At 54.9% G+C, this 22,167-nt stretch overlaps 11 protein-coding genes across 12 annotated transcripts, besides 15 other annotated features; 7 read left to right on the top strand and 4 right to left on the bottom strand.

The window, feature by feature from the left end:
- Window positions 1–12: 12 nt before the first annotated feature.
- EKO05_0010960 (uncharacterized protein) lies at window positions 13–792 on the top strand (the record flags this gene model as incomplete). The annotated part of the gene is made up of 1 exon (XM_038947364.1): window positions 13–792. One exon carries the CDS (start codon window positions 13–15, stop codon window positions 790–792), a length of 780 nt encoding a protein of 259 aa, XP_038793221.1.
- A 99-nt stretch (window positions 793–891) lies between these two features.
- On the bottom strand, window positions 892–1,236 carry EKO05_0010959 (uncharacterized protein; the record flags this gene model as incomplete). Its single annotated transcript, XM_038943940.2, has 1 exon — window positions 892–1,236. One exon carries the CDS (start codon window positions 1,234–1,236, stop codon window positions 892–894), a length of 345 nt encoding a protein of 114 aa, XP_038793220.2.
- Window positions 1,237–2,339: 1,103 nt separating this feature from the next.
- On the top strand, window positions 2,340–3,262 carry EKO05_0010958 (uncharacterized protein; the record flags this gene model as incomplete). The annotated part of the gene is made up of 2 exons (XM_038943921.1): window positions 2,340–2,922; window positions 2,973–3,262. 2 exons carry the CDS (start codon window positions 2,340–2,342, stop codon window positions 3,260–3,262), a joined length of 873 nt encoding a protein of 290 aa, XP_038793219.1.
- Window positions 3,263–3,820: 558 nt separating this feature from the next.
- Window positions 3,821–4,105, top strand: EKO05_0010957 (uncharacterized protein; the record flags this gene model as incomplete). Its single annotated transcript, XM_038947363.2, has 1 exon — window positions 3,821–4,105. One exon carries the CDS (start codon window positions 3,821–3,823, stop codon window positions 4,103–4,105), a length of 285 nt encoding a protein of 94 aa, XP_038793218.2.
- A 1,718-nt stretch (window positions 4,106–5,823) lies between these two features.
- On the top strand, window positions 5,824–6,600 carry EKO05_0010956 (uncharacterized protein; the record flags this gene model as incomplete). Its single annotated transcript, XM_038943731.2, has 2 exons — window positions 5,824–5,948; window positions 6,006–6,600. The coding sequence occupies 2 exons, from the start codon at window positions 5,824–5,826 to the stop codon at window positions 6,598–6,600; spliced, it is 720 nt and encodes a 239-aa protein (XP_038793217.2).
- Window positions 6,601–8,315: 1,715 nt separating this feature from the next.
- EKO05_0010955 (uncharacterized protein) lies at window positions 8,316–10,276 on the top strand (the record flags this gene model as incomplete). Of its 2 annotated transcripts, XM_038943959.1 has the most annotated exons (7): window positions 8,316–8,459; window positions 8,507–8,577; window positions 8,626–8,649; window positions 8,702–8,874; window positions 8,937–9,340; window positions 9,388–9,720; window positions 9,767–10,276. In XM_038943959.1, the coding sequence occupies 7 exons, from the start codon at window positions 8,316–8,318 to the stop codon at window positions 10,274–10,276; spliced, it is 1,659 nt and encodes a 552-aa protein (XP_038793216.1). The 2 variants fall into 2 exon arrangements, with proteins under 2 accessions (XP_038793216.1, XP_059493862.1); XM_059637879.1 differs by having other exon boundaries at window positions 8,702–10,276.
- Window positions 10,277–10,874: 598 nt separating this feature from the next.
- On the top strand, window positions 10,875–12,821 carry EKO05_0010954 (uncharacterized protein; the record flags this gene model as incomplete). The annotated part of the gene is made up of 1 exon (XM_038947362.1): window positions 10,875–12,821. The coding sequence occupies one exon, from the start codon at window positions 10,875–10,877 to the stop codon at window positions 12,819–12,821; it is 1,947 nt and encodes a 648-aa protein (XP_038793215.1).
- A 396-nt stretch (window positions 12,822–13,217) lies between these two features.
- Window positions 13,218–13,291: a tandem repeat.
- A 156-nt stretch (window positions 13,292–13,447) lies between these two features.
- Window positions 13,448–13,472: a tandem repeat.
- A 12-nt stretch (window positions 13,473–13,484) lies between these two features.
- Window positions 13,485–13,532: a tandem repeat.
- Window positions 13,533–13,729: 197 nt separating this feature from the next.
- Window positions 13,730–13,752: a tandem repeat.
- A 221-nt stretch (window positions 13,753–13,973) lies between these two features.
- Window positions 13,974–14,012: a tandem repeat.
- A 7-nt stretch (window positions 14,013–14,019) lies between these two features.
- Window positions 14,020–14,054: a tandem repeat.
- A 110-nt stretch (window positions 14,055–14,164) lies between these two features.
- EKO05_0010953 (uncharacterized protein) lies at window positions 14,165–15,784 on the bottom strand (the record flags this gene model as incomplete). Its single annotated transcript, XM_038943945.1, has 4 exons — window positions 14,165–14,664; window positions 14,720–15,416; window positions 15,580–15,684; window positions 15,740–15,784. 4 exons carry the CDS (start codon window positions 15,782–15,784, stop codon window positions 14,165–14,167), a joined length of 1,347 nt encoding a protein of 448 aa, XP_038793214.1.
- Window positions 15,785–16,775: 991 nt separating this feature from the next.
- On the bottom strand, window positions 16,776–19,190 carry EKO05_0010952 (uncharacterized protein; the record flags this gene model as incomplete). Its single annotated transcript, XM_038943917.1, has 3 exons — window positions 16,776–16,865; window positions 16,919–19,107; window positions 19,175–19,190. The coding sequence occupies 3 exons, from the start codon at window positions 19,188–19,190 to the stop codon at window positions 16,776–16,778; spliced, it is 2,295 nt and encodes a 764-aa protein (XP_038793213.1).
- Window positions 18,951–18,986: a tandem repeat.
- Window positions 19,131–19,167: a tandem repeat.
- Window positions 19,191–19,506: 316 nt separating the features above from the next.
- Window positions 19,507–20,268, top strand: EKO05_0010951 (uncharacterized protein; the record flags this gene model as incomplete). The annotated part of the gene is made up of 1 exon (XM_038947361.1): window positions 19,507–20,268. One exon carries the CDS (start codon window positions 19,507–19,509, stop codon window positions 20,266–20,268), a length of 762 nt encoding a protein of 253 aa, XP_038793212.1.
- Window positions 19,697–19,725: a tandem repeat.
- Window positions 20,031–20,088: a tandem repeat.
- A 147-nt stretch (window positions 20,269–20,415) lies between the features above and the next one.
- Window positions 20,416–20,448: a tandem repeat.
- Window positions 20,449–20,498: 50 nt separating this feature from the next.
- Window positions 20,499–20,598: a tandem repeat.
- A 124-nt stretch (window positions 20,599–20,722) lies between these two features.
- EKO05_0010950 (uncharacterized protein) lies at window positions 20,723–21,843 on the bottom strand (the record flags this gene model as incomplete). Its single annotated transcript, XM_038943806.1, has 2 exons — window positions 20,723–21,626; window positions 21,683–21,843. The coding sequence occupies 2 exons, from the start codon at window positions 21,841–21,843 to the stop codon at window positions 20,723–20,725; spliced, it is 1,065 nt and encodes a 354-aa protein (XP_038793211.1).
- Window positions 20,734–20,795: a tandem repeat.
- Window positions 20,832–20,862: a tandem repeat.
- Window positions 21,193–21,229: a tandem repeat.
- Window positions 21,844–22,167: the final 324 nt, after the last annotated feature.

Raw genomic sequence — 22,167 nt, 5'->3', positions numbered from 1 at the left:
TATCCCCTTACTATGGACTTGAAGACTCAGCAGCGGATTGCTATCTACCGTGGGGCTGACCTACCCAGCCAATACACATGGAGTCCATTCGTCTCGAAACTGGAGCTTCGTTGTCGTTTATCGGGCCTCAAATACATATGTGAAATTGGTTTTCCGCCCTCTGGACCGAAAGGAAAGATACCATATGTCGAAGTTACATTGCCCGCACCGTCCTCAGTATGGCTTGCAGATTCGACCTTGATAGCAAAGAACTTCGTCGACCAAGGCTTGCTACGTGACCTCAATTCCGGCCTGAATGCGAGAGACAAGGGATACGATCTCGCAGTTCGAGCGCTGATGGAAGACAAGCTCGCTTTTTACGACACACACGAGCGTTGGGTCAAGAACTACTACGTTATGCGGGATCATGCTATGAGTAAGCTTCCGTACCCTGCGCGTATAATTGCTGGTATTCTGGCGTATCGAGGGATCGTCCAGCGACTTCACGAACAAGGAACAGGCCGCCTCAGCGACGAGGAGATATCTACTTTTACCAGAGAGGTCTGGGAAGCTATCGATGGATTACTGTGCACGAGTTTGGAGAAGGCAAGCAACGAAGAGTGCTTTTGGGTGCTTGGTGGCAAAGAGCCGACAGAAGCTGACACTTCAGTGTTTGGCTTCGTCGTGGCCAACCTTGTGAGCGAATCCGCACCATGGAGTAGGGAGCTGTTGAGCGAAGCATTCCCTGTGGTGGTTGAGTACGCCCGGAGAATTCATCAAAAGTACTTTCCAGAGTATCAGATATGGAGTTGAACTGTCATCTTCCGCGGGTAGTATATTGCGCTCCAGGTCTTCTCTAAGTCGTCGAAACCAATACCTGAAGTCCTCGATGGCAGCACAATGGATCATGACTCAGGAGACACCGTTCAGCACCGGGCTTATACCCAAACTCCATGGCATCCCCACCTCTTGCCCGTTCTTCAGCTTCCAAAGTCCATTTTTTGGCCTCCACATGGCGAACACAGCCGCTGGCGTCATCTCATATACGCATTTCCTCCACTCGTCACTCGCTCCTGGCACCTCAGTGTCGAAGGCGATCTTGAACAAAGACTGGAAACCAAACTTTTCGTAAAGCGGCTTTCCCATATTGGACCCTTCCAACCAGCACTCTAGCTCGAGATCGTCAGCTTTCCTTATACCCGCATTCATAAGGAGTGAGCCGATACCGCACAGACGATGTGCGGGATGGACCGCCATCCAGTTTAGTGCTGGCACTACGTCAGCTTGTGTCCGATTTTAGGTGCGGTGTCGGACTTCTACTGGTCAAGTAGAAGGGGGATTGTTTATGAATCAAATGATGTCAAATTCTGAAATTGGTAGTCTCCGCTTACCACAATGAGGCCGCGTCATCCAGTTCGCCCTTGGTTTGTAGACTTGGTTCAAGATGGACTCGCAGAATTCTCGATATTCACCCTCGGGCCACCACGGTGCCTCGAGCTTGGGAACACCTTTTGCAAACGGATTGACTGTCGATGTAACCCATTGCGCGCAACCCACAGCTTGCCCTGTAACTGTGTCGAAAGCGTAGAGCCAGTGACTTGAAGGATCTGAGGTGTGTTGTTTCCAGAAACGCTCTTTTGATTCAATGAGTGCAGCCTTTCGATGTGCAGGTGTGAAGCCAAGGACAGGAAAGAAAAGCTGAATGAAAGGCTCGTACGGTGTGTGATTTGCTGCCCAGATCACATCCAGTACATGATCCAACTCTTGCTTTGATTCAACCTCCCGGACGAGATAGCGACTGCTCATGTTTGTCGCGGATTGTTCTTCGATGGAACCCATAGCGATATCGGCTTGGTGAAGTAGTTTGTCGAATTACTGACTTGCCGTCTTGTGAAAGAACAGCGCAGTCGGAGATACACAAAAGCGTTAGGATTGGATACAAGTAAGTTGCCGTGTTTGGTCAACCTCCCTAATCAGGAAGGAGCTACTGTGCTTAATGCTGCTTCCCTGGCGCGCGCCTCGGCGCGACAGCCAGCATTTGGCAAGTCGCACTCGTTCACCAGCAAACACCTGATAACCCCTCTCTTTTCCAGCATTCTGGTTGCACACGTACCACCAACTTGAGCTTTGACATCTTGCGACCTTCCTTGCTTTGCCTGGAGCTAAGGCTTCCGGTCGCTCGGCAACGCTGCACGACGGCGCGGTTGGGTCGCGTTCCTCTCATCACTGGTCCGAATGGCTGGTGCACTGAGCCACATCGGCAGCAGGCAAACGTGACATGGTTACACCGGAGATGCATCCTTCTTCTACCGCGGATGCTGCTGCCTTCCTAACTCCGCTAGACCATTGTTACTGAAGCTATGGAACGACCACCAAAGTACCAGCCTGTGAGCGCAGATGAGGAAGCCGATATCTTGAGGCAGCTTGAGGAAGAGAAGGATGGCATTGCCTGGAACAACGACTCGACAGAGATCATTCCAACGAACACGCGTAGTTTTGTCGCGTTCATGTCCCTGTTGCTGATATCACTCTCGGCGAACGTGCTGTTGGTGATGGACAATGCGAAACTGCGAATCTTGACTGATGGCATGGGCAAGACACCGTACAGCAGTCTGACCTTCGATACTCCTATTCTCTATGAGCCAATTTCGCAGTTCTGGAACCCCAATATCAGTACCCACGAGATGGACGCAGCCTGGGACGCTATCGACACCAGCCCCATGGCGGTCGCGCTCCATGATGACTTCACAAAGAAAGTTGGTCTTCCCCCGTCTGGTCGCTTTCCATGGGATACCGAACGCAGCATCTACTACCTGAAAGGAATTCACGATCTGCACTGTGTAAAATTCATCCGCAAAGCCATTGTGTCGAAGCACAGCGGTGATAATCAGAGTTTCAACTTGAACCACATCAATCACTGCTTGAATGGCTTGCGACAAGACAGTAGGTTTGTTATGAGTCACGTCCAGGTTGCAGCTAACACTCAACCACAGTCATGTGTGCAGCAGACGACACTCCAATGCCAGCTCTAACAGGACACATTGGTGATGGTCAGGTTCGAAAATGTCGTGATTGGAATAAAATGACCAGATGGGCAACCCAACCAGACCGACACGCTTGTTACAAGATCAACGATTACCGCGAAGCCACGAACACTCTCGAACAATTTGCGTTCTGTCCGCCAAATTCGCCTTATCAGCCCATTCAACAGGCTTACTTTGATTATCATGGACACAAAGATCCGTATGAGCTGAAAGACGAAGAGGAGGTTATCGCTTTCTAAATCCGAATGTGCTACTGCAGTAGTCAGGACATTTCCGTTGGACGAAAAGTGCGGGACGCAGATCCAATAAATTGCGAGACGCTTGCATTTGCTCCGATCCGCGCCTAGCATTCGTATTTTACACTCATTTATTGTCAATCAGTTGTTGTTGGACAGCTTGCCATACGGTCAAGCATTTTAGCAGGGTACTATGACCAGTATCGATCGGCTATCAGGCATCAGTTGAAGGCTAATAAGTTAACTTCATTAAAGAAGCTCCCGCCGCGCATCAGACGTCATTCGCCCTTGCTTGACCCCCGATACGTGCCTGGCGCTAGGCTCGTGGAACCCTCATTCCCGACCCAATCTCCTGAGTCAGCACACCTTCGGGATGTCGAGTCTCATGGTGGGATACGACATGTGAAAGCAACAGTAAGCTCTCTGTTTTCGTTCAGCTGGTGATTGTCTGAGGTAAAGAGCCTTAAACTGGAGGGCAGCCTTCCATCAACAACAAAAAGTCGCTCAGTAAGATCTTCCCTCAAATCACCCACGTCAAGGTAAGTCACAAAAGAGGTTTCCATGAGCGTCCCTATGGTTGACACTATCTACCAACAGCTTTCATACCCGTCCACTATGCTTTCTATCTCGACATTTCTGTCAATACTGGCCCTGGCGACCACCATTTTAGCAGGTCCCATCCCCGCGAGACCAGACATTACCAAGGTCGTCATCCCAAAAGTGCGCATCAACACCAGATCTTCTCCAATCATTAAAGCCTCTATCGAAAACCCCGACCCCGTAGTTGGCAGAGCTGCTCCTGTTGTCGATGTGCTTATCACAAACCCTGACGATGTCGTCAACTAAGATGTGCGTTCTCTTAACTCTCTCAGCACTTTGTTATCCTAAGATGATGTCTGCAGATACAAATGTCAATTAGAGACTGGAGCATCGGGTCTTTGTCTGTCTGCCGTTAGTTACAAGGCTTGTGAGGAAGTGGGCAGTTCCCAGACGAGCCTTAGCTGCTCCAATCAATTCACAAATTCCCAGTCATATGGCATTCGCCATTACCGTGCGACACATCGATCGCATCTAGCTGATGTGCCCCTCAGCAAACATCATCTGACAGCACCATGCCTCGCCTAAAAATCACCTTCATCTCGCTTCTTAACTAGGCAGTACCTCCAAAGGTGCGTTGGCAGGTGTTTCACAGCGGCTATAGACCAGTGTGGACCGGTATTGACCGGCTCCTTCAATCACACTCGACAGACGCTGTGCCACCGCACTAAAATTGATGTGTTACAAGGTGATACGATCCCTTGCGAGTTCCCAGCTAGAGTATCGTTAATGATGGCGCAATGGCGATCCACTTCAGCTGAGACTGCCGAAGCGATGCTGTCGTTCGGTTGAAATGCTACCGCTGCTGCTCGTCGCACCTATGTTGTAAGCCATCGATGTTCGGGCCACAACCATAGCCATGCCGGTAACACAAACATCACCATAAATGGAAGCATCGCCGTTGATCGACTTCGGTAGGAAGACCTTGCATCGTTCACTGCACAACCACGTACAACGGCGTCCCGACCCCGAGCTCGTTTACCCCTCCACCCAGCCTGTGATGTTACGAAGCGCGTATTTGACTTGTACGTCAAACCAGGGCGGACAAAGATACTGTTGTTTGTTTCTCAGGCGTTCTGTCTGGCGAAACCTTACATCTCTTAAGCGATGCGCCTGAAGTTAGCCACAGCAGCCTCCATCCATATCGATAGCTGCACTTGCCGTTTCGATTCTCACGTTTTGGCGCTTCATCCACTTTTTCCTCGGCGTCTGCATGGCAGAGAGGCGAACATCCAACAAACGATGCGATGACTGCAATATTCATTTCTTCTCATCATCCCATTCCGCGGCAACCAGGGTCTAGGGATGACCTGGGTCCTTTCTTGAACGTTGTCACTTGGATTCTACTCATCACTTCTGTGCTGGCTGTTTCGACTAGACTGGTTACAAAGCGCGCCTTGAGGCGACGAGTTGACGTTGACGATGCATTTGTCCTTCTGGCTTTGGTAGGAGAGACCCACTACTATGTCAGATACCCCCGCCTAACGATCTACGTTCAGATAACCAGGATTGGATCAGGGGCATCTGTTAGCATCCAAGTCGCGAACGGTTTGGGTCGCGATTTCTCCACGTTGAACGAGAAACAGATTGATGTTTACCTAAAGGTGTGTCTGGAGTCGGCGCGCTTTTCACTGCACATCAAGGCTTACTGTTCTCTTCCCAGGCTGGATACGCAAACAAGATATTGTATGTCGCAACTTTGGCTCTAGCAAAGCTGTCCATTATCTCGCTGCTCATGATCCTTACGGCGTCAAACAAACATCGTAATCTAGGTTTGGGGTTGACTGGCTTCATCGCGCTATGGGGTGTTGTATCGATATTTGTTACTTCGTTTCAGTGCGGCAGCACGTATCCGTGGCGTACTGACGGTCCGGGTCATGAATGTATTGACATGGTATGTTCAAGCAACACTCAGATTTAAATATGGACGTTGCTAACCCTAAGCGCAGATTGCCTTCTGGCAAAGCATGGGTGTCATCAACTTACTGACCGACATGGCTTTAATTCTGTTTCCAGTTCATGTCATTATTACGCTCCAGATGAGCATGGCCAAGAAGGTCACTATACTCACACTCTTTGGCACAAGGCTGCTGTATGTCTCCATCCTCCCGACCATCTTAGCATTATTTTTGTTCTGACTTTGATACAGAGACATTGTTGCGACCGCAGTTCAGATGACGTATATCGGCGGCCTCTCCTCCCCGGACTCAACTCGAGAACTTTGGAAATGGACTCTCATGACTCAGATCATCGAGTGTATCACCATCCTTACATCCTGCGTACCCTATCTTCGACCACTTCTCGAATCTATCCCCTCTGGTCTTTACGGCTCTGATGAGATACGTCGACGCGGCACACCGTCTGAGTTAGGTTATTCGCGCAAGAAGGGCGGATCATACCAGCTAAGCAGTACGGACTCGAAAGCTGGAGATACGAGGCCTCAAAGTAGGAAGAGTCGCACCGACAGTGGTGTAAAACGTTTCTTGCCCATGCTTTCGCAGGACCGAACAACGCACTCGAATTCGGCCTCTGGTGTACCAGGTGGTCCGCGCCGTCTTGATGGACGGATAGATGTCGAGATTACGGCCTCAAAAACCAACCCCGAAAAAGACAGAAAGTGGGAAACTGACAGTATAGGAAGCAATTCAAAAATCCTGAAGACCACGGTCGTCAGTGCTGAGTGGGAAGAGGCGCAACAGCAGAGCAGAGAGGGCTCGCTCGATGCAATCAAGGTCCTGAAATGAAGGAAATTCCGTATTCTCAGCAATGAAATCTGTGCCTCTGCTGTTTTCCCCTCTGTAAGTTCGCAGGTTATTGTTTTCCTCCAGGTGTACGTGCATGCACCACTCAGAAGAAGTGAACTTGAGACTGTAGAATCGGCTCAGCGAAGCGAACGATGTCCCCGCTCCAAATCGTGCACGTAGATTTCACCGGCCCAATTCGAAGTGCCATGTCTCTAATCATCAGCCACTGAGGCCTCCATCGACAATAACCGGAATGCGGGTTGAGCTGCCTTTTGCAGCCTAGCTATAGCAGTGACAGGTACACGGTAAGACTACTGCTGCACGTACGCAGATAGCGCTTGCTGTTGTACAGGACCCTGTGCATCGCTTCGGCGTTGTACCTAGTGCGATTTGGAGGTTGGGCGTCGTGAAAGGGTCACGGAAGAGCGGGCGCCGAGAGGCCATTGGCTGCATGCACCAGAGGCAAGCAAACGATCGGACATACGATGGATATCTGCGCAGGTAGCCGACTGCTGTGGTGCTCGTGAGTAACGCTGCAACGTGCCGGTGGCGATGCACGCAGAGGGATTACGGGAAGATCCAGCCAAAATCCAGGCTGCCATCCGTCTTGTCACCATACCTCCAGCCTTGCCAAGGTACGTGGATTGGAGATGCAGTAATCGGGGTACAAATGCCTCGGACTTCTCAAAATACTGTCGTGGAGAGCCGTTAAACATGTGGGTGAGGCCGAAAAGGATCGATGGATGCAGAAAGCCCACGTGGTTCAGACTGACTAAGCAGACGGTCACGTCCCACAGGGTCGTACCGTCCCTTCATTCTCCTCTCCAACTACCTCATCACTCAGGATCTTGTCCTGGCCTGTACTACAGGCTTTCTGCGGGGAGTTTACGGGTCTAATCAAAACGGACTGGCAGCCGTTTCTGTTGCCACTTGATCCATGCCTTCATCTCCATCAACATGCCGCCTGTTCAACGACGCTATCCTGTCGCTGTATTTCGTGCGACGCGGATCCCACTATCGATAGCCTGAGCCTCTTTCTGTCATTCCGTCATCTCCACAGAAGAGAAAACCGCCCCTATTTTCATGTTGGGCGCAGATGCTGAAGCCCACTGTTCTTATTGGGAAACAGTGCAGCTCGGATAAGCGTGCATTTAGCCACCCATGCATGACCTGTGGCTTCGAGATAGACATGCAAACGTAACCAGGTAGGACTATAATCCATGGCTGCCACCTGGGAAGACATGGGAGCAAGGGACAACGCTCCGATGCATACCACCGCTTTCTGCAGCTCCTCAAGCCCAGTTGTGCGACCGAAGAAACGAATCAATGTTCAACCTTGAGCAGTCCCTTCGAGCTACGAATGCGGTGCAATATGTCGAGATGCCGCCGTCACTGCGGCGAGCCCACAATCGCTTCAGCTGCGCGTAGAGCTGTCTTAGCGGTTGGCCTTCCCAACGCTTCAGTGCAGTGCCGAGCCATACCGCCCAGTCTTCGTTATGTACCGTTCTTGCCGGAACACATGGTTCACGTTACTTCCGAAGGGGATAAATATCAAGACGGGCTCGCATTGCATGGTCCCGTATCCTTCCCACGTATCGTCTTTCCTTTTCCGACCAGCTGGCTTGTTATCGTCTAGCTCCAGCCAACGACAATACCGTTAATTTACGGCTGAATATTCCACAAACCGTGTCTCTGCTGATTGACGGTCCTCTATTATGGAGAAGCATATTGACCTCCAGTCATTCGATGGCGACATCTTGCGGAACCGGGGCAAGGACTCAATTTCAGATGCCAAAGGCCAAGAATTCGATCGTGATCGATATGAGCTGGCAAGAGTGGGCAAGGAGCAGGTGTTGAAGGTTTGTGCCCATACATCATGGAATGCACATGGAGCTGATGATCATAGCGTCGCTTTGGCCTCGTGTCAATGACTGGTCTTTCTTGCGGTTTGATGTGCACATGGGAGAGTCTGCTTGTGTAAGTTATCAACCACGAGTCTCTATGGCATTTCTGATCAACGAGCAGCATCTTTGCTACCGGCTTCCAGAAGTAAGTTGGAAGCTTGATCCGATGTCCTCAGACACCATTCTAAACCGAACAGTGGCGGACCTGCTGGTCTCATATACGGGTTCATACTCATCTGGCTTGGCAACTTCTCCGTCTTCATCTGCATTGGCGAGCTAGCTAGCGCTGTACCTACTGCAGGAGGTCAATATCACTGGGTGTCCCTGCTTGCACCACGGTCGAACAAGCGTTTCTTCAGTTACATCACTGGTACGTTGACTTCCTGCTGTTTCCAAATCGTCTTCAAGTTTCCCACTGACCAATACGCGTAGGGTGGCTGACCGTCATTGGTTGGATAGCAGCTCTCACATCAGTGTGCTTCTTCGTTGCCGATTTGGTCCTGCAGTTGGCGAGTCTGAATGCGGGTGATGCCTACGTACGAGAGAACTGGCACGCCACACTGCTCCTATGGGCTGTACTGATGCTTTGTGTCTTCATCAACGTGTTTGTCAGTGGGGCCCTCCCAACCATCGAAGTGATTGTCCTGATCGTCCACGTTCTGGGCTTTTTCGGAATCTTGGTACCTTTGGTGTATCTCACACCTGCACACAACTCTGCTAAGGACATTTTCACCACCTTTCACAACAAAGGTGAGTGGCCAACTCAAGCACTGGCTTTTTTTGTTGGTCTGCAGGGTAACGCGCTTGCCTTTGTCGGAACCGATTCCGTTGTGCACGTAAGTCAACCCACCTTGGACACTCGATGCTTGTCTGATCTTTTTAGATGTCAGAGGAGGTCAGAAACGCCAGTACCGACGTTCCACGCTCAATGCTCATGAGCCTTGGCATCAACGGAACGCTCGCTGTGGGATTGCTCCTCGCTGTTCTCTTCAGTGCAACTGACATTGAAACGCTGCTTACCGATATCTCACCGCTGTCTCCCTTCATCCGCATCTTCCGCAGCGCTGTAGGTTCAACAGCTGGTGCTACTATCATGGTTAGCATCATAATTGCGCTTGAGTTCTGCAGTGCGATGGGCTGCTTGGCTGCGGCATCTCGTATGACTTGGTCTTTTGCACGTGACAGAGGCCTTCCTTTCTCTCGTGCCCTTAGCATGGTAAGTCTCAAAGGACATCCGGAGAATAGATCACTGACTTGTGTAGATCGACAAGCGTACCACGATCCCTGTAGTCGCTATTCTCGTCGTCACAGTTCTCTCCGCCCTTCTGTCTCTAATCAACATAGGAAACAGTGCTGCCTTCAATGGCACAATTTCTCTAGTCCTTGAGGGTTTTTATATCTCGTACCTACTCGCCATTGGCCTGCTGTTCTGGCGTCGTGTGCGTGGCGATCTTGACAGCCAGAATGCGGAGCTAGCAATCTTCAATTCGTCCCCTCACCACGACGAAGCGTACGATCGCAGCTTGACATGGGGACCCTGGCGTCTGAAGGGTGCGCTTGGTGTCGCTAACAATGCAGTTGCGATCTGTTACCTGCTGCTCATCATCTTCTTCAGCTTCTGGCCGACACATGTGAGCCCGACGCCTGACATGATGAACTGGGCCGTGGTCGTCACTGGCGGCGTTGCGACATTCTCCGTTGTGTACTACATGATTTTCGCGAGAAATAGTTACACGGGGCCTATTGTCGAGATTGACCCACACGTCCTGTAAAGAGCGGACTGTCGAGAGATAGCATTGGGAAGATTAGACCAAAGGTCATGCAAACGTCAGCAATTGGAGTCTTGGTTTCTTTCGGCTGAACTATATTCAGCACGAAATCTTTGCATTGTAGGTTTATTGGGTAAAACGGCAACACACAACTTATCTTGGCTGACTCTAGATTGGACATATTCTTACATAGTATAACAACGAATTCATGGCTCTTGTCGAACGTACTAGTTTTGTAGAATCTGACTTATTGTCTCATGACATGCATATCGGCCATTTCTCATGATGTCTAAACACCATCCTCGATTGCTAAGAACACCCAATTTGTCTAAATTCAAGCTTCCGAGATTGTGTCGAACCGAAGTGGTGAGATCCATCACGTGAACACCTGGGTGACGCGTCACTCGTCCGCTGATCGCGGAGCGTTCCTAACCACGCCAGCCCACCTCCACACCTTCATCCTTCACCGCGCTCCTAATTTTAGATCCTACAATGCGTGTTTCTCTTCTACTCTGCCGACACCGGTAGTCTTTTCACTTCAACACTCTAATGCTGTGATTAATAGTACTCCTTGTGGAGCGTTGAGGACGCTCATTGCAACATGGCCACCGTCTTCTCCTCCCTCGTGCGACCTGCGATACTACGACGGCCTTCGACCGATACATACAACGCGGCTGGTGCTCCGCAGTCTGGCCGCAGAGATGATGCAGAAGAGACTGATCTCCGCAACCTGAATGTCTCTCTGCAAGCCCTCACCGATATCTTCCCTGATGTGCAGCCTGAGGTTTTCCGTGAGATGCTGGCTTCTTTTAGTGAAGAAAGCAGACTGCAAGTCGTAACAGAGGCGCTGTTGAAACATGGGGATAAGTGGGTACGAGGGCGTTACCGAATGCCAGCCGAGCAGGAAGAGCAAAGGGAGACTGCGCAAAAGTACAAGTACCGGGAACGAGGTGATGGGAAAGATACACGCGGCAAGCCTTTGGTGCTCGAGGATACCTTTCGCTCCAAACCCTACAAAGAGGCGGCAAAGCAGGCGCTTTATCAGGAATTCAAGGGTCTAAGCCATTCAACAATCAAGGCTGTGCTAGCGGAGTACAACTGGAGCTACACACAAGCACGGCCGACACTTCTGGGTCTATCAAGCAGGAGCTGGAGGTCCAGCATCACAAACTTTCTCATGCGCCGGAAAGCGCCGTCCGCGAAAGACCACCCGCTGGTGCTGTGGACAGCTGCGGATCCAAGGACAGGCCGCCGAAGAACGCCGCTACTTGTCAAGACCAAGGACGATGAGCTCAATCAAGAGCTATACGACAATCTCATAGCGCCTGAACTGACTAGGCAGCGGAACGAGCAACTACGGCAAGACTTCGAGCTGGCGTGGAAATTGCACGAAGAGGAAGCTGAGCGGGAAGGCGAGATGTACGATTGCGAATGCTGCTTCATGCCCAATACGCTGGAGCAGATGTCGACCTGCAATATCGACGGACACTACATCTGCTTTCGCTGCATTCGACATGCCATCAATGCTGCGCTTTATGATCAGGGCTGGGCACGCAGCATCAATACGGAATTATGCACACTCAAGTGCATAGCACCTATGACGGACGGAGACTGTCAAGGATGCATCCCCCTTGGCTTCGTTCGTCGTGCTCTACTGGAGGAAGCGGACGGTGATGACAACGTCAAGAAGCTTGACGAACGCTTCAATAACGAGGCTCTCATCAAGTCGCAGCTGCCCTTAGCTCGGTGCCCCTTCTGCTCGTACGCTGAGCTGGATGATCTTGCGTTGCCGAACGCGAAGTCGCTCGCAAACCTTCGACCCAAGCCTCGCCCTATCATCTTGGCGTCACTGGCATCCATCCCGCTTCTTGAGCTGTTGTGTTTCAAAATCACCCAAACTATCGTCTTGCTCTTGGTCCTTATCTACGCCGCTTTTGCCCTCGTCTTCCGAATCCCGATCATTGCACCCTTCCAGGTCGCCCTGCGCCGCATTCACCTCAAGCGCCGAGGTCTGCGCTTCCAATGTCTTTCGCCCACTTGCAGCCGCGCCTCCTGCCTATCATGCTCTGCGCCCTGGCACGACCCGCACATCTGCTACTCCTCGCAGCTCACCTCTCTCCGTCTCACGCTCGAGCGCGCAACCACGGACGCGGTAAAACGCACGTGTCCGCAATGCAACCTCGGCTTCGTCAAGTCCGAAGGCTGCAACAAGCTCGTCTGCCTGTGTGGGTACTCGATGTGCTACGTCTGCAGACAGGGACTGGCGGAAGAGGGATACCACCACTTCTGCCAGCATTTCCGCGAGAGGCCGGGCGAAACATGTGCAGAGTGCAGCAAGTGTGACTTGTACCGTGTTGAGGACGAGGAGCGGGTCGTGAAACGGGCGCGGGAGGGTGCTGAAGCCGAGTGGTGGGAAAGCCAGGGCGAGGGCGCACAGAAAGGCCTGAAGAGCGAGGTTGGGAAACGCACGGCGCAGGGCGTGCTTGGAGCCAGCAAGAAAGGTTGGGAGGGGTGGGTTGAGGGGGTCTTGGAGACGTTTTTCGTGTAGACCGACGCGTGTCTTTGCGTTTGTTATGACCTTTTTTTTTTTTGGAGTTTTTTTCTTTTCGATTAGCGTGTAGAGGAATGATACCCGGACATGACATGGTAGACTTTAACCACCATCCCAATCTATCTTCAGCGGCGTCGTGCTGGCATTTCCTGAATCCTCAAAACACTACCACACCCAGTCCCTTTCTCCCTACCTACCTACACGCCTCGGTCCGAACACACACACACTCTCTCTTCAACTTCCATCTCCCATCTCCTCTTCCTCAAGCAACACAACACAATACACGGCCCTCCCCTTATCGAGAAACACCGCGGACAGCTCACATCCACCTACCTAGCTATTCCCCTGCTCTGCCGCCTGTCCCGTGGATCAAAACAAGTACAGCAGGGTCCATAGTAGTAGTAGTAGTAGTAGTAGTAGTAGTAGTAGTAGTAGTAGTAGTAGTAGTAGTAGTAGCAGTAGTAGTATCAGAAATCCCTCCCACACATGCAAAGTCCAACCCCGTCACGCACCCCTACATCTAAACCTGCGCAACAAGTACGCAGGTAGAGAAGTGGAAAACGTGGAAGATTTTTTTTTTTAAAAGTCTTCTTACTTGTTCCTATTACACTCCCACTCCCACCCTCTCTCTCTCTCTCTCTCTCTCTCGCGCGCGCGCGCGTGTGTGTGTGTGTGTGTGTGTGTGTGTGTGTGTGTGTGTATGTGTGTCTACACTTAGTGTGCCTGTGTATATATATTACAATTTACTTTTCCTAATACATGTATACAAGTATAATAAATACCAGCACATACACTATCCTTCTTACCTAAGAAAGTAAAGTACTTAGATTATAGATTATAAAAAAGGGGTTTTTTTTTAATCTTCTCACGTGTTCCTATTAACCCCCTCCCCCCCCTCTCTCTCTTGTGTGTGTGTGTGTGTGTGTGTCTACACTTAATGCCTGCTACGCTACTCTGCTTATCTGTAGTATAGGCGTCTTGTTCTGCTTGTGTATTGTAATTTACTTTTCTTGTTGCATGGATACAAGTATGATAAATACCAGCACATGCACCGTCCTTCTCGCCTAGGAAAGCAAAGAGCCTAGATCGTGAAGAGGGGTTTTTAGCGGTTCTCTCGTTCTTGCTGTTGTGCTGGTGGACTTTTGGAGCGAGTGGTGGAGGGGTTCTGGGGAGGGGTGAGGGGTGTGGATGGGAAGCAGAGGCAGAGGCAGAGGCAGAGGCAGAAGCAGAAAAAGAAAAAGAAAGAGAAAGAGAAAGAGGAGTGGAAGATTTTGATTGCATCATCGTCTTGAGATGGCGGAGACGGGAAAACGCCGCAAGCGCAACATCGTTTTGGTAGTCTAGAATTTCTCGCCCTCGAGAATCGGCCTCGCCTCTTCGCTCTTCCACCAGCTGACGCCCTCTTTGCCGGGATACGAGAACCTGTCCATGGACTCTGGCTTCATCTCGACGCTGTACCCGGGCTCGGTCGGGGTGACGTAGTAGCCCTTCTCGATGCGGCTGGGGTTGAAGAAGTGCTCGTGCAGGTGGTCGACGTACTCGAGGACGCTCTTCTTGCCGGACACGACGACGTAGTCGATGGTCGACAGGTGCTGCGTGTACTCGGGCAGGCCGACGCCGCCGGAGTGGGGGACGATGGGGACGTTGAATTTCGCGGCCATGAGCAGCACGGCGATGACTTCGTTGACGCCGCCCAGTCGGCATGCGTCGATTTGGCAGATGTCGATGGCGCCTGATTGCAGGAACTGCTTGAACATGACGCGGTTCTGGCACATCTCGCCTGTGGCCACGCCGATGCCGTAGGGCTTGAGTGCTTCGCGGATGGCCTTGTGGCCGAGGACTGTTGTGTGTTAGTGGAAATCCTCGAGTCCTGGTAAAGCGTAGGGTCAACGTACCATCGTCGGGGCTGGTGGGCTCCTCGATGAACCAGGGCTTGAACTCCTTGAGCTGCTTCATGTACTCAATAGCCTCGGGGACGCTCCACACCTGGTTCGCATCGACCATGAGCACGTTGCCCTTGTCGAAGCCGATGATCTCGCGGGCGATGCTGAGACGGTGCTTGTCCTGCGCCACGTCGCTGCCGACCTTGAGCTTGAAGTGACGGTATCCCTTGCTCAGCGTCTCCTGGAGGAGCGCCTTCATCTTGTCCTCGCCGTAGCCCAACCAGCCGGCGGATGTGGTGTAGGCAGGGACGGCCTGCGAGTCGAGGGCCTCCTGCAGACGCTCCTTCTTGCCCTGCTCGGCCTTTGTGAGGATCTCGAGAGCCTCCTCGGGTGTGATGGCGTCGGTGATGTAACGGAAGTCGATCAGGTCGACAATCTGCTGCGGTGTCATGTCTGCGACGATGCGCCATACCGGCTTTCCGAGTGTCTTGGCCCAGAGATCCCAAATCGCGTTGACGACAGCACCCAGCGCGAGGTGGATGACACCCTTCTCGGGGCCGATCCAGCGGAGTTGTGAGTCGTTGACGAGATGGCGCCACGTCTTGCCCCAGTTCTCGACGAGAGACTCGAGCGTGCGGCCCTTGATGCGGTCTGCGAGGTGGGCAATGGCAGTGCAGACGATCTCGTTACCGCGGCCGATTGTGAATGTCTGAAGGAGTCAGTATACCAGCCCATACCGCCCTTGAGTTTTGGCAATCTGCGTGCGACTTTTGGACCGCTCGAAGCAAAAGGACCCGATCTTTCCTAGGGCGTAAATCGATTCAATCCAATCCCATCCAATCAAGGAGCAAAAGGAAAATAGCACCACTCACCATACCGTGCCCGGTAAACTCGGAATCGGTGCTCAAGATGCAATAAGCTGAAGAGTAATCACCCGCAGCATTCATAGCATCCGAGCCCGTCTTATCGAGCGAAGTCTGCGTTTTCACATCAACAAAAATCCCCAGTACGTAGCGTACCATGCGCACATACCGGGAACCGAACATCCCTCGTCTCCACGCCCGTGATGGTAACCATGGTGGCGGTTGTGAGTTGTAGTGGTGTATCTCGTTCCGAACGTCTCGGAATGCGTGCTGCAGTACCCCGCGAGCTCTTTGCAGATGGCGGCGAATTCGGGTATCAAGCCAAAGGAAAAGAGAAAGCAGGAAGGCAAAGAGGCTCAACTATCGATCCGCAACCCACCAGCGAAGTCTCAGCACCTTTATACACAATCCAGCAGCGCAATCCCAACGCGCCGCGGTCTGCGCAAATGGCAACGAAACCCCCACATTAGCCCGGCAGCGGGGGGACGCTGGAAAAGAGATCCATGCTCTACCCCACCACGCGGCGCGCTATTCGTGGAGGAATTCAGACCGCAGCCACAGGGCCTGGCGGGCTGGCGCGAGCCCGATTTTGAGCCGCGTGAGCGGTTTATCGGCAGCTGGGTTGTGCTGGTCTCAAAAGGGACGCGTGAGGGGGGCTGCAGGGGGGCTGTCCATGCGGTGGTATGGGGTAAATGAGGCTCTGAAAGCTTCGGGTGTTGGCGACAAGGCTTGGGCTTGACGACAGCGGCCAGGGGATGCGTTGATCGCGTGGTCTACGGACAGGTTGCTGGTGGCTCACAGAGATGGGATTGCACTTGGTGAATGTACTGTACGGCGCTGTGGAACATCTACGGCCGTGGAATAGGACATGGAGAAATGTTTGGCAAGCTGATGCTTGAAACTCGACGCTAATCAGGCGACTTACTCGATTGAGCCCAGGCATGGGGACTAATGGCGCGCGCGTGCTCGATTGACCATGGTAAACACAGGCAAGAGTGTTCGAGACACGCCGTGTGTCATTGGTGATCTACGATGGACTCTCGACGCGCGTTAGCACTGTGGTAGGGTTTTGGACAACACACCTGACAAAGGCTCCATTGCTCCCATCTCCGCTACATACTATGTTTTGTCGTGGTGCAAGATCCGAAGATGCTACAGCACGTCAATCGCCATGGCTGTAGATGCCCTCCCCCCCTCATGCTTACCTATTTGATGCCTCTCTTCTCCGTCTCGCTGTAGTAGATGACCATGCGCCAGAGCTTCTTGACAAGAGACTCTGCTTCGTCGTCGAGCGCCTGGATGGGGATTAGCAACAGCGCTTGCACTGGAAATTAGTAAGAGTACTCACCACCTCGAGATTCTCAACCAGAGCCTGCGGACTTCCTCTGCTCTTCAGGTGCTCAACGATAGCATCGACCAACATCTCTTCTTGCAGACCCATGAGCTCCAGGACCTTGTTTGCCGCCCAGTCCTTGATGTCCTTGTCGATGTTCTTCTCCGGCAGATGCTCCCAAGAGACGGGCCACTTCCACAGACCGTCCTTGTCGTTGGGAATGTCCCGAGCCAGCTGTCGCTGCGCGTCCTCAATCTCTTCCTGCGTGAGGTTGGCGCGAACCGCAGCGTCGAAGTTGATAGGGATGAGGGCGCGCTTGCGGCCGCCCGTCTGGTCTGTGACTTCTTCGTCTTCGAGGAGGTTTTCGACGTCGGCGGCGGTGCGACGAGGGGCAGCCGCGGTCTCGAGCTTCTTGGCGGCGGCGCCGAGGGAGATTTTGAAATGCTGAGGCTCGCGGGGCTCTCGTGTGCGCTCCCTCTCGTCGGCTTGCTGCTCGAGGAAGGCATCGGCTTGGCCACGGGCGTGGTCTCGTTGCTTCTGCTGGGAGGCCACTTCGCGCTGCTCCTGTGCCCGGTCCACGGCGTCTTCCTTTGCCTCACGCTCGCGGACCTTTTCACGCTCACGCATGTACTCGCCGCGATCGCGGTAGTAGAGATGGCGCCGCGCGGCGGCTTCCTGATCATCGTCAAAGTCTCGGAGCTGCTTCGCCTGGGCATCGCGAGCCGCTTGCCGCTCCGCTTCCTGGTTCTTGATGCGATCACTTGTGCGTTCCAGTGAAGAGACGCTTCTGCTCTCGTGCTTGAGCCACTTGGCAAGCTGCCTTTGGTACTCGTTGTCCAGTTCCTCATCCCGCTTCTTCTTGCGGCGACGCTCCATGTCCGAATCGCTGGCCGAGTCGTCGTCGTCTTCGCGGCTGAAGTAGGCGCCACCGTTGAGTGAGCCTCCGTTTGTGAAGTGGACGCCTCCCTGGTAGTCCTTGGGGAACTGGGATCCTCGCGGACCGCTGGGCGCGCCCTGGACGCCTCGATCTGCTCTTGGTCCTACGGGAACGCTGTTGGCGCCACCGGGCCCAGCAGGCGCTGCTGGCGGTGGTGAGCGCCTACCGCTACGGCGACGCTCTGCCTCCTCCAACTCCTCTTCTCTCCGAAGGCGTTCGCGGTCGCGCTGGTTTGAACGGTCGCGGAAAGCCGCGATTTCGGCGGCGACCATCTCGCGCATGTCGGCGGGTATGTCGGCAAGCTCGTCCTCGGCGTTGGTCAGGTTGACAAAAGCGACCTCGACCCCGTCTCCGTCCTGGGCGGGCATGTCCTGCATCATGACGTCGCCGCCATAGTCCCTCTGCGGCACGTTGGGCGGGTGGAACAGGCTCGCAAGCACACCTGACAAGGCTTCTTTTGCGCTGTCGAGTCTGAACTGGACGGTGGCCTCGTCCTCGTTGCGGGTTTTGCTCCACTCCTCAGCGTACTTGACCGACGCATCGTCGACCATGACGTGCAGCTGGCTTGTCTCGACCTCGTCGTCGTCGTCCTTTTTTTCTTGGCCCGGCTTCTGTCGCTTCGAGGGGACCTTGACGTCCTGGAAGATGTCGGCTGCCGTCTCGAGACTCTGTGCGTCGGCGAACTCTGCGAAGCCAAAGGTCTGGGGCTTGTTGTTGGCGTCGGTCGCTCGCGTCCAACGCACCAGCTTCCCGGCGGTCTCGAGGATGCGCTCCATGCCGTCGTCTCCGCCGACGCCGTCGGGGATGTTGCCGACGAAGATGGTGCGGGCGATCTCCTCGCGCGTGGGCGGTATGACCTGCTGGGGCGCGTCTCTGCGATCGCCGTCGCGGTCCATGCCCAGGCCCCGGCGCGCGGGCATGGCTGCGCTCTCCTTGCGGCCGCCGACGGGGCTGTCGGCAGCTCCAGCGCGGGCCGACTGCGTGCCGAGGCGGATGACGGGGGCGTTGAAGTTGAAGTTGGGCATGTTGGCGGGCGGCTGCCAGTTGGCGGGGAGGGGGCGCGGGCCGCCGAGCTGTGGAGGGCCCTGTGTGTGCGCAACGCCGGGGGGAGCGGCGGCGGCGGCGGGGGCGGCGGCGGCGGGCGGCAGTGCTGGGAGATGTGAGCAGTGCAGAAGGCCGTCTTGGGGCAGCAACGCACCGACGCCGGGCGGCGCCATGCCCAGCGGCGAGCCTGCATAGGCCGGGGGACGGTGGAAGGCTGGGGCACCTGCGCGGGTGTTAGCGATGAGCGCAGGGGGTCGGGCGGCGGGCGGCGGGCGGCGGGCGGAACGGACCTGGGTAGTTGTACATGCTGGCCGTCGCCGTGCAGTCGGCGGGCGGTGGGCGAGGGGAGGGGGTTCGCAGACAACAGAGGCGGCCTGGCCTGTCCGTGGACGGGTGCAAGCCGGGAGCTGTCGTGTTTTCGAGATGCCCGGAGCACGGACCGGCGCTAGGAAATTCAAGCGGACGTGGGTGGACGTGAACGTGAACGTGAACGTGGACACGGACACGGCCGCTGCATTGCCCAACGTCGACGAGCCTCGACGAGCCTTGACGACACGACCCCCGACGACCCTCGACGACCCCCCTTCGACGACCTCCCTCGAGGCCACACCGCCCCCCTGCCATGGGCTCCCGCGCCTTCGCCGAGCGCCTGCTGCGCCCGAGCACCTTCACCCGCATCGCCCCGTCGTCGACCGCCCACCGCTGCCTCTCTACCACCATCCCTAGGCCCGCCGCCCGGCCAGCACGGCCAGAGGCGCCCGGGTCTGCCACCACGCCCCAAGTCGCCGCCGCCGCCGCCCCCCAGCGCCCAGCCAGCACCAGCACCAGCACCAGCACCAGCCACGCCGCCTCGCAGGCCATCGACGACCTCTTCGCCGGCCCCCCCTCGTCGTCGTCCGCGCGAGGAGCAGCCGCCGCCGCCTCAGACCTCGCCGCGCCCACCGCCCGCTACGACCACGTCTTCGGCGCCGAGTTCAGCAAGCCCTCGCGCGGGCGCATGGCACGCACCCAGAAGCTGACCTTTGGCGACATGATCATGCCCGAGGACGTGGCCAACCCCTCGCTGGCCAACAAGCCCTCGCCCTCCTCGCTGGCCGCCCAGCAGACGGCCACGTTCGAAAACTACCCGCGCCTGAACCCCACCTACGGCCGCGCCGTCGACCTCGACGCCACCCGCGGCCGCGACCTTGTGCGCGGCATCGGCATGCTCGGCAGCCTGCTGGCCCGCAACAAGGTCAAGAACGACTTCAACAAGCAGCGCTTCCACGAGCGAGGCGGCCTGAAGCGGAAGCGCCTGAACAGCGAGCGCTGGAGGGCCAGGTTCCAGCAGGGCTTCCGCGATGTCACGGCGCGAGTCATGGAGCTGACCGGCAAGGGTTGGTAGCCTCGTGTGCTGTCACACCACCCCGTGGTCGGCATCTGTGCCATGGGTCCAGCATGGGCCGGTTGCATGTACGATACGCTTTGTTTTTTCTCCCGTCTGGCGTAGAGCGTGCAGGTGCGGACGCCACCCATACATGTGTACAGAATATCAGTCTCAAGATCAGTCTCAAGATCAGTCTCAAAAATTGAATGCCTCAAAGAAGCAAAGTCTCAAAGATCAGAGTTTTATAGATCAAAGATCAAAGATCAAAGAATCAAAGATCAAAGAATCAAAGAATCAAAGAATCAAAGAATCAAAGAATCAAAGAATCAAAGAATCAAAGAATCAAAGTCAAGCATGCAAAAATTCAAGTCTAGTCTTATTTTCATCCACCTCATGTACCCCCCCCCCCCGTCACGTCACACAATGCCATACCCTCTTCCTCCCCTCCAAACACCACCGCACACCCACCCATCTAATCCTTCTTTCCCAGCCCACTCCCCCCGTACCCATACCCCCCCAGTCCATACCCACTTCCATTCCGATTCAACCCCCCGTTCGGCATCGGCAAGCCATACCCACTCCCTCCACCTCCTCCTCCACCTCCACCTCCACTTCCTCCACTTCCTCCACCCATACCAAATCTCCCGCCTCCATTCATCTTATCCCGCGCATACCGCCTCAGTCGCCGCGGCAGCTCGACGCCCCTAAAGTACGCCACGCACACAGCCGCGCTCGCACCCGCGCTCAGCACGCAGTACAGCAGCGTGGACAGGTAAATGTGCCCGCCGTAGCCCGACCAGCCGTGGGGGAGGGTAGTGCCTGGGTACCAGCGAACGCTAAAGGACAGGGGCAAGGGGTCACCGATAGTGATTTTGGCGTTGCGGACGTGGCTGGCGATGCTGTACGCGGTCGCGGCGTCGATGGTGCCCGCGCTGTCCCTGTCGCTGCCCCTGCCGCTGCCCCTGCCGCTGCCGCTGCCCCTGGCGTCGCCCGCGTGCAGCAGCAGGTTCAGGTGGTTGCCGACGTGCAGGTGGCTGAGCTGCAGCGTCCCCGCGAGCGCCATGGTGAGCGGGCTGTACAGCGTGCTCTGCGTACCGAGCGCGCCCTCTTGCGTCGCTGACTCGCTGACTCGGTAGTGCTGCTCGAGCACGCTGGGCGGGAGCGGCTTCGACGGGATGCGGCAGCTGAGCGGCGCGTCGTTGTGGATGTAGAACTCGAGCAGGTGGAAGAGCTCGTCCGTGACAAAGTCAATCGTGCAGTTCATCTCCCGCTCCACCCCGAAGAAGAGCTCCAGCGCCCGCCCCGTCTCGTTGCAGGTCGGGAACGGTATGTACTGGAGTTGCCCGGACGCGTCGGTGATGTGCTCGCCTGTTTCGCTGCGCCGCCGTGTCAGTCCCAAGCCTAGCTTTCTCGACGAACGGGACTCGTTTACATGGTACGATTGAGACAGGACACGGGAATCAGTTCCCCCAGCCGGTAGCCTCGTGCTTCCTGGAGTGCCTGCAGCGCTTCTTGACCGCTCACAGCGCCGACGAGCCCTGTCCAGAGCGAACAGAGCGCCAGCAGAGGGAGCCAGGACACTTTCGACGGCATCGTGGTAGAGCAGTCGAGCGACTGGGCAGAGGGAGAAACAATGGCGGTCAAACCTTCACCGCAACGCCAGCATGGCGTGGTTGGGTGCGCTAGGAGCCGTTGGTTGAATCTGTCAACTTGCACATGTCATGTCCCACCACTCCACCGTGGTCCATGCACCTCCGTCTCCAACTCCGCACCGCTCCCTTCTCACCACACCAAACATGCACGAATGGGCCCATCGCTTCTTGTATCATATTAGACTATCGACTTGCTAGACCCCCTTTGCTCGAATCGCGTACTCGAATCGCGTACTCGTAACTCCGTACCCATCATCGCTCTCAG

This window comes from Ascochyta rabiei, chromosome 21 (genome assembly GCF_004011695.2).
Source record: "Ascochyta rabiei chromosome 21, complete sequence".
Classification (NCBI taxonomy): domain Eukaryota; kingdom Fungi; phylum Ascomycota; class Dothideomycetes; order Pleosporales; family Didymellaceae; genus Ascochyta; species Ascochyta rabiei.
This window is presented reverse-complemented; position numbering and strand designations above follow the sequence as displayed.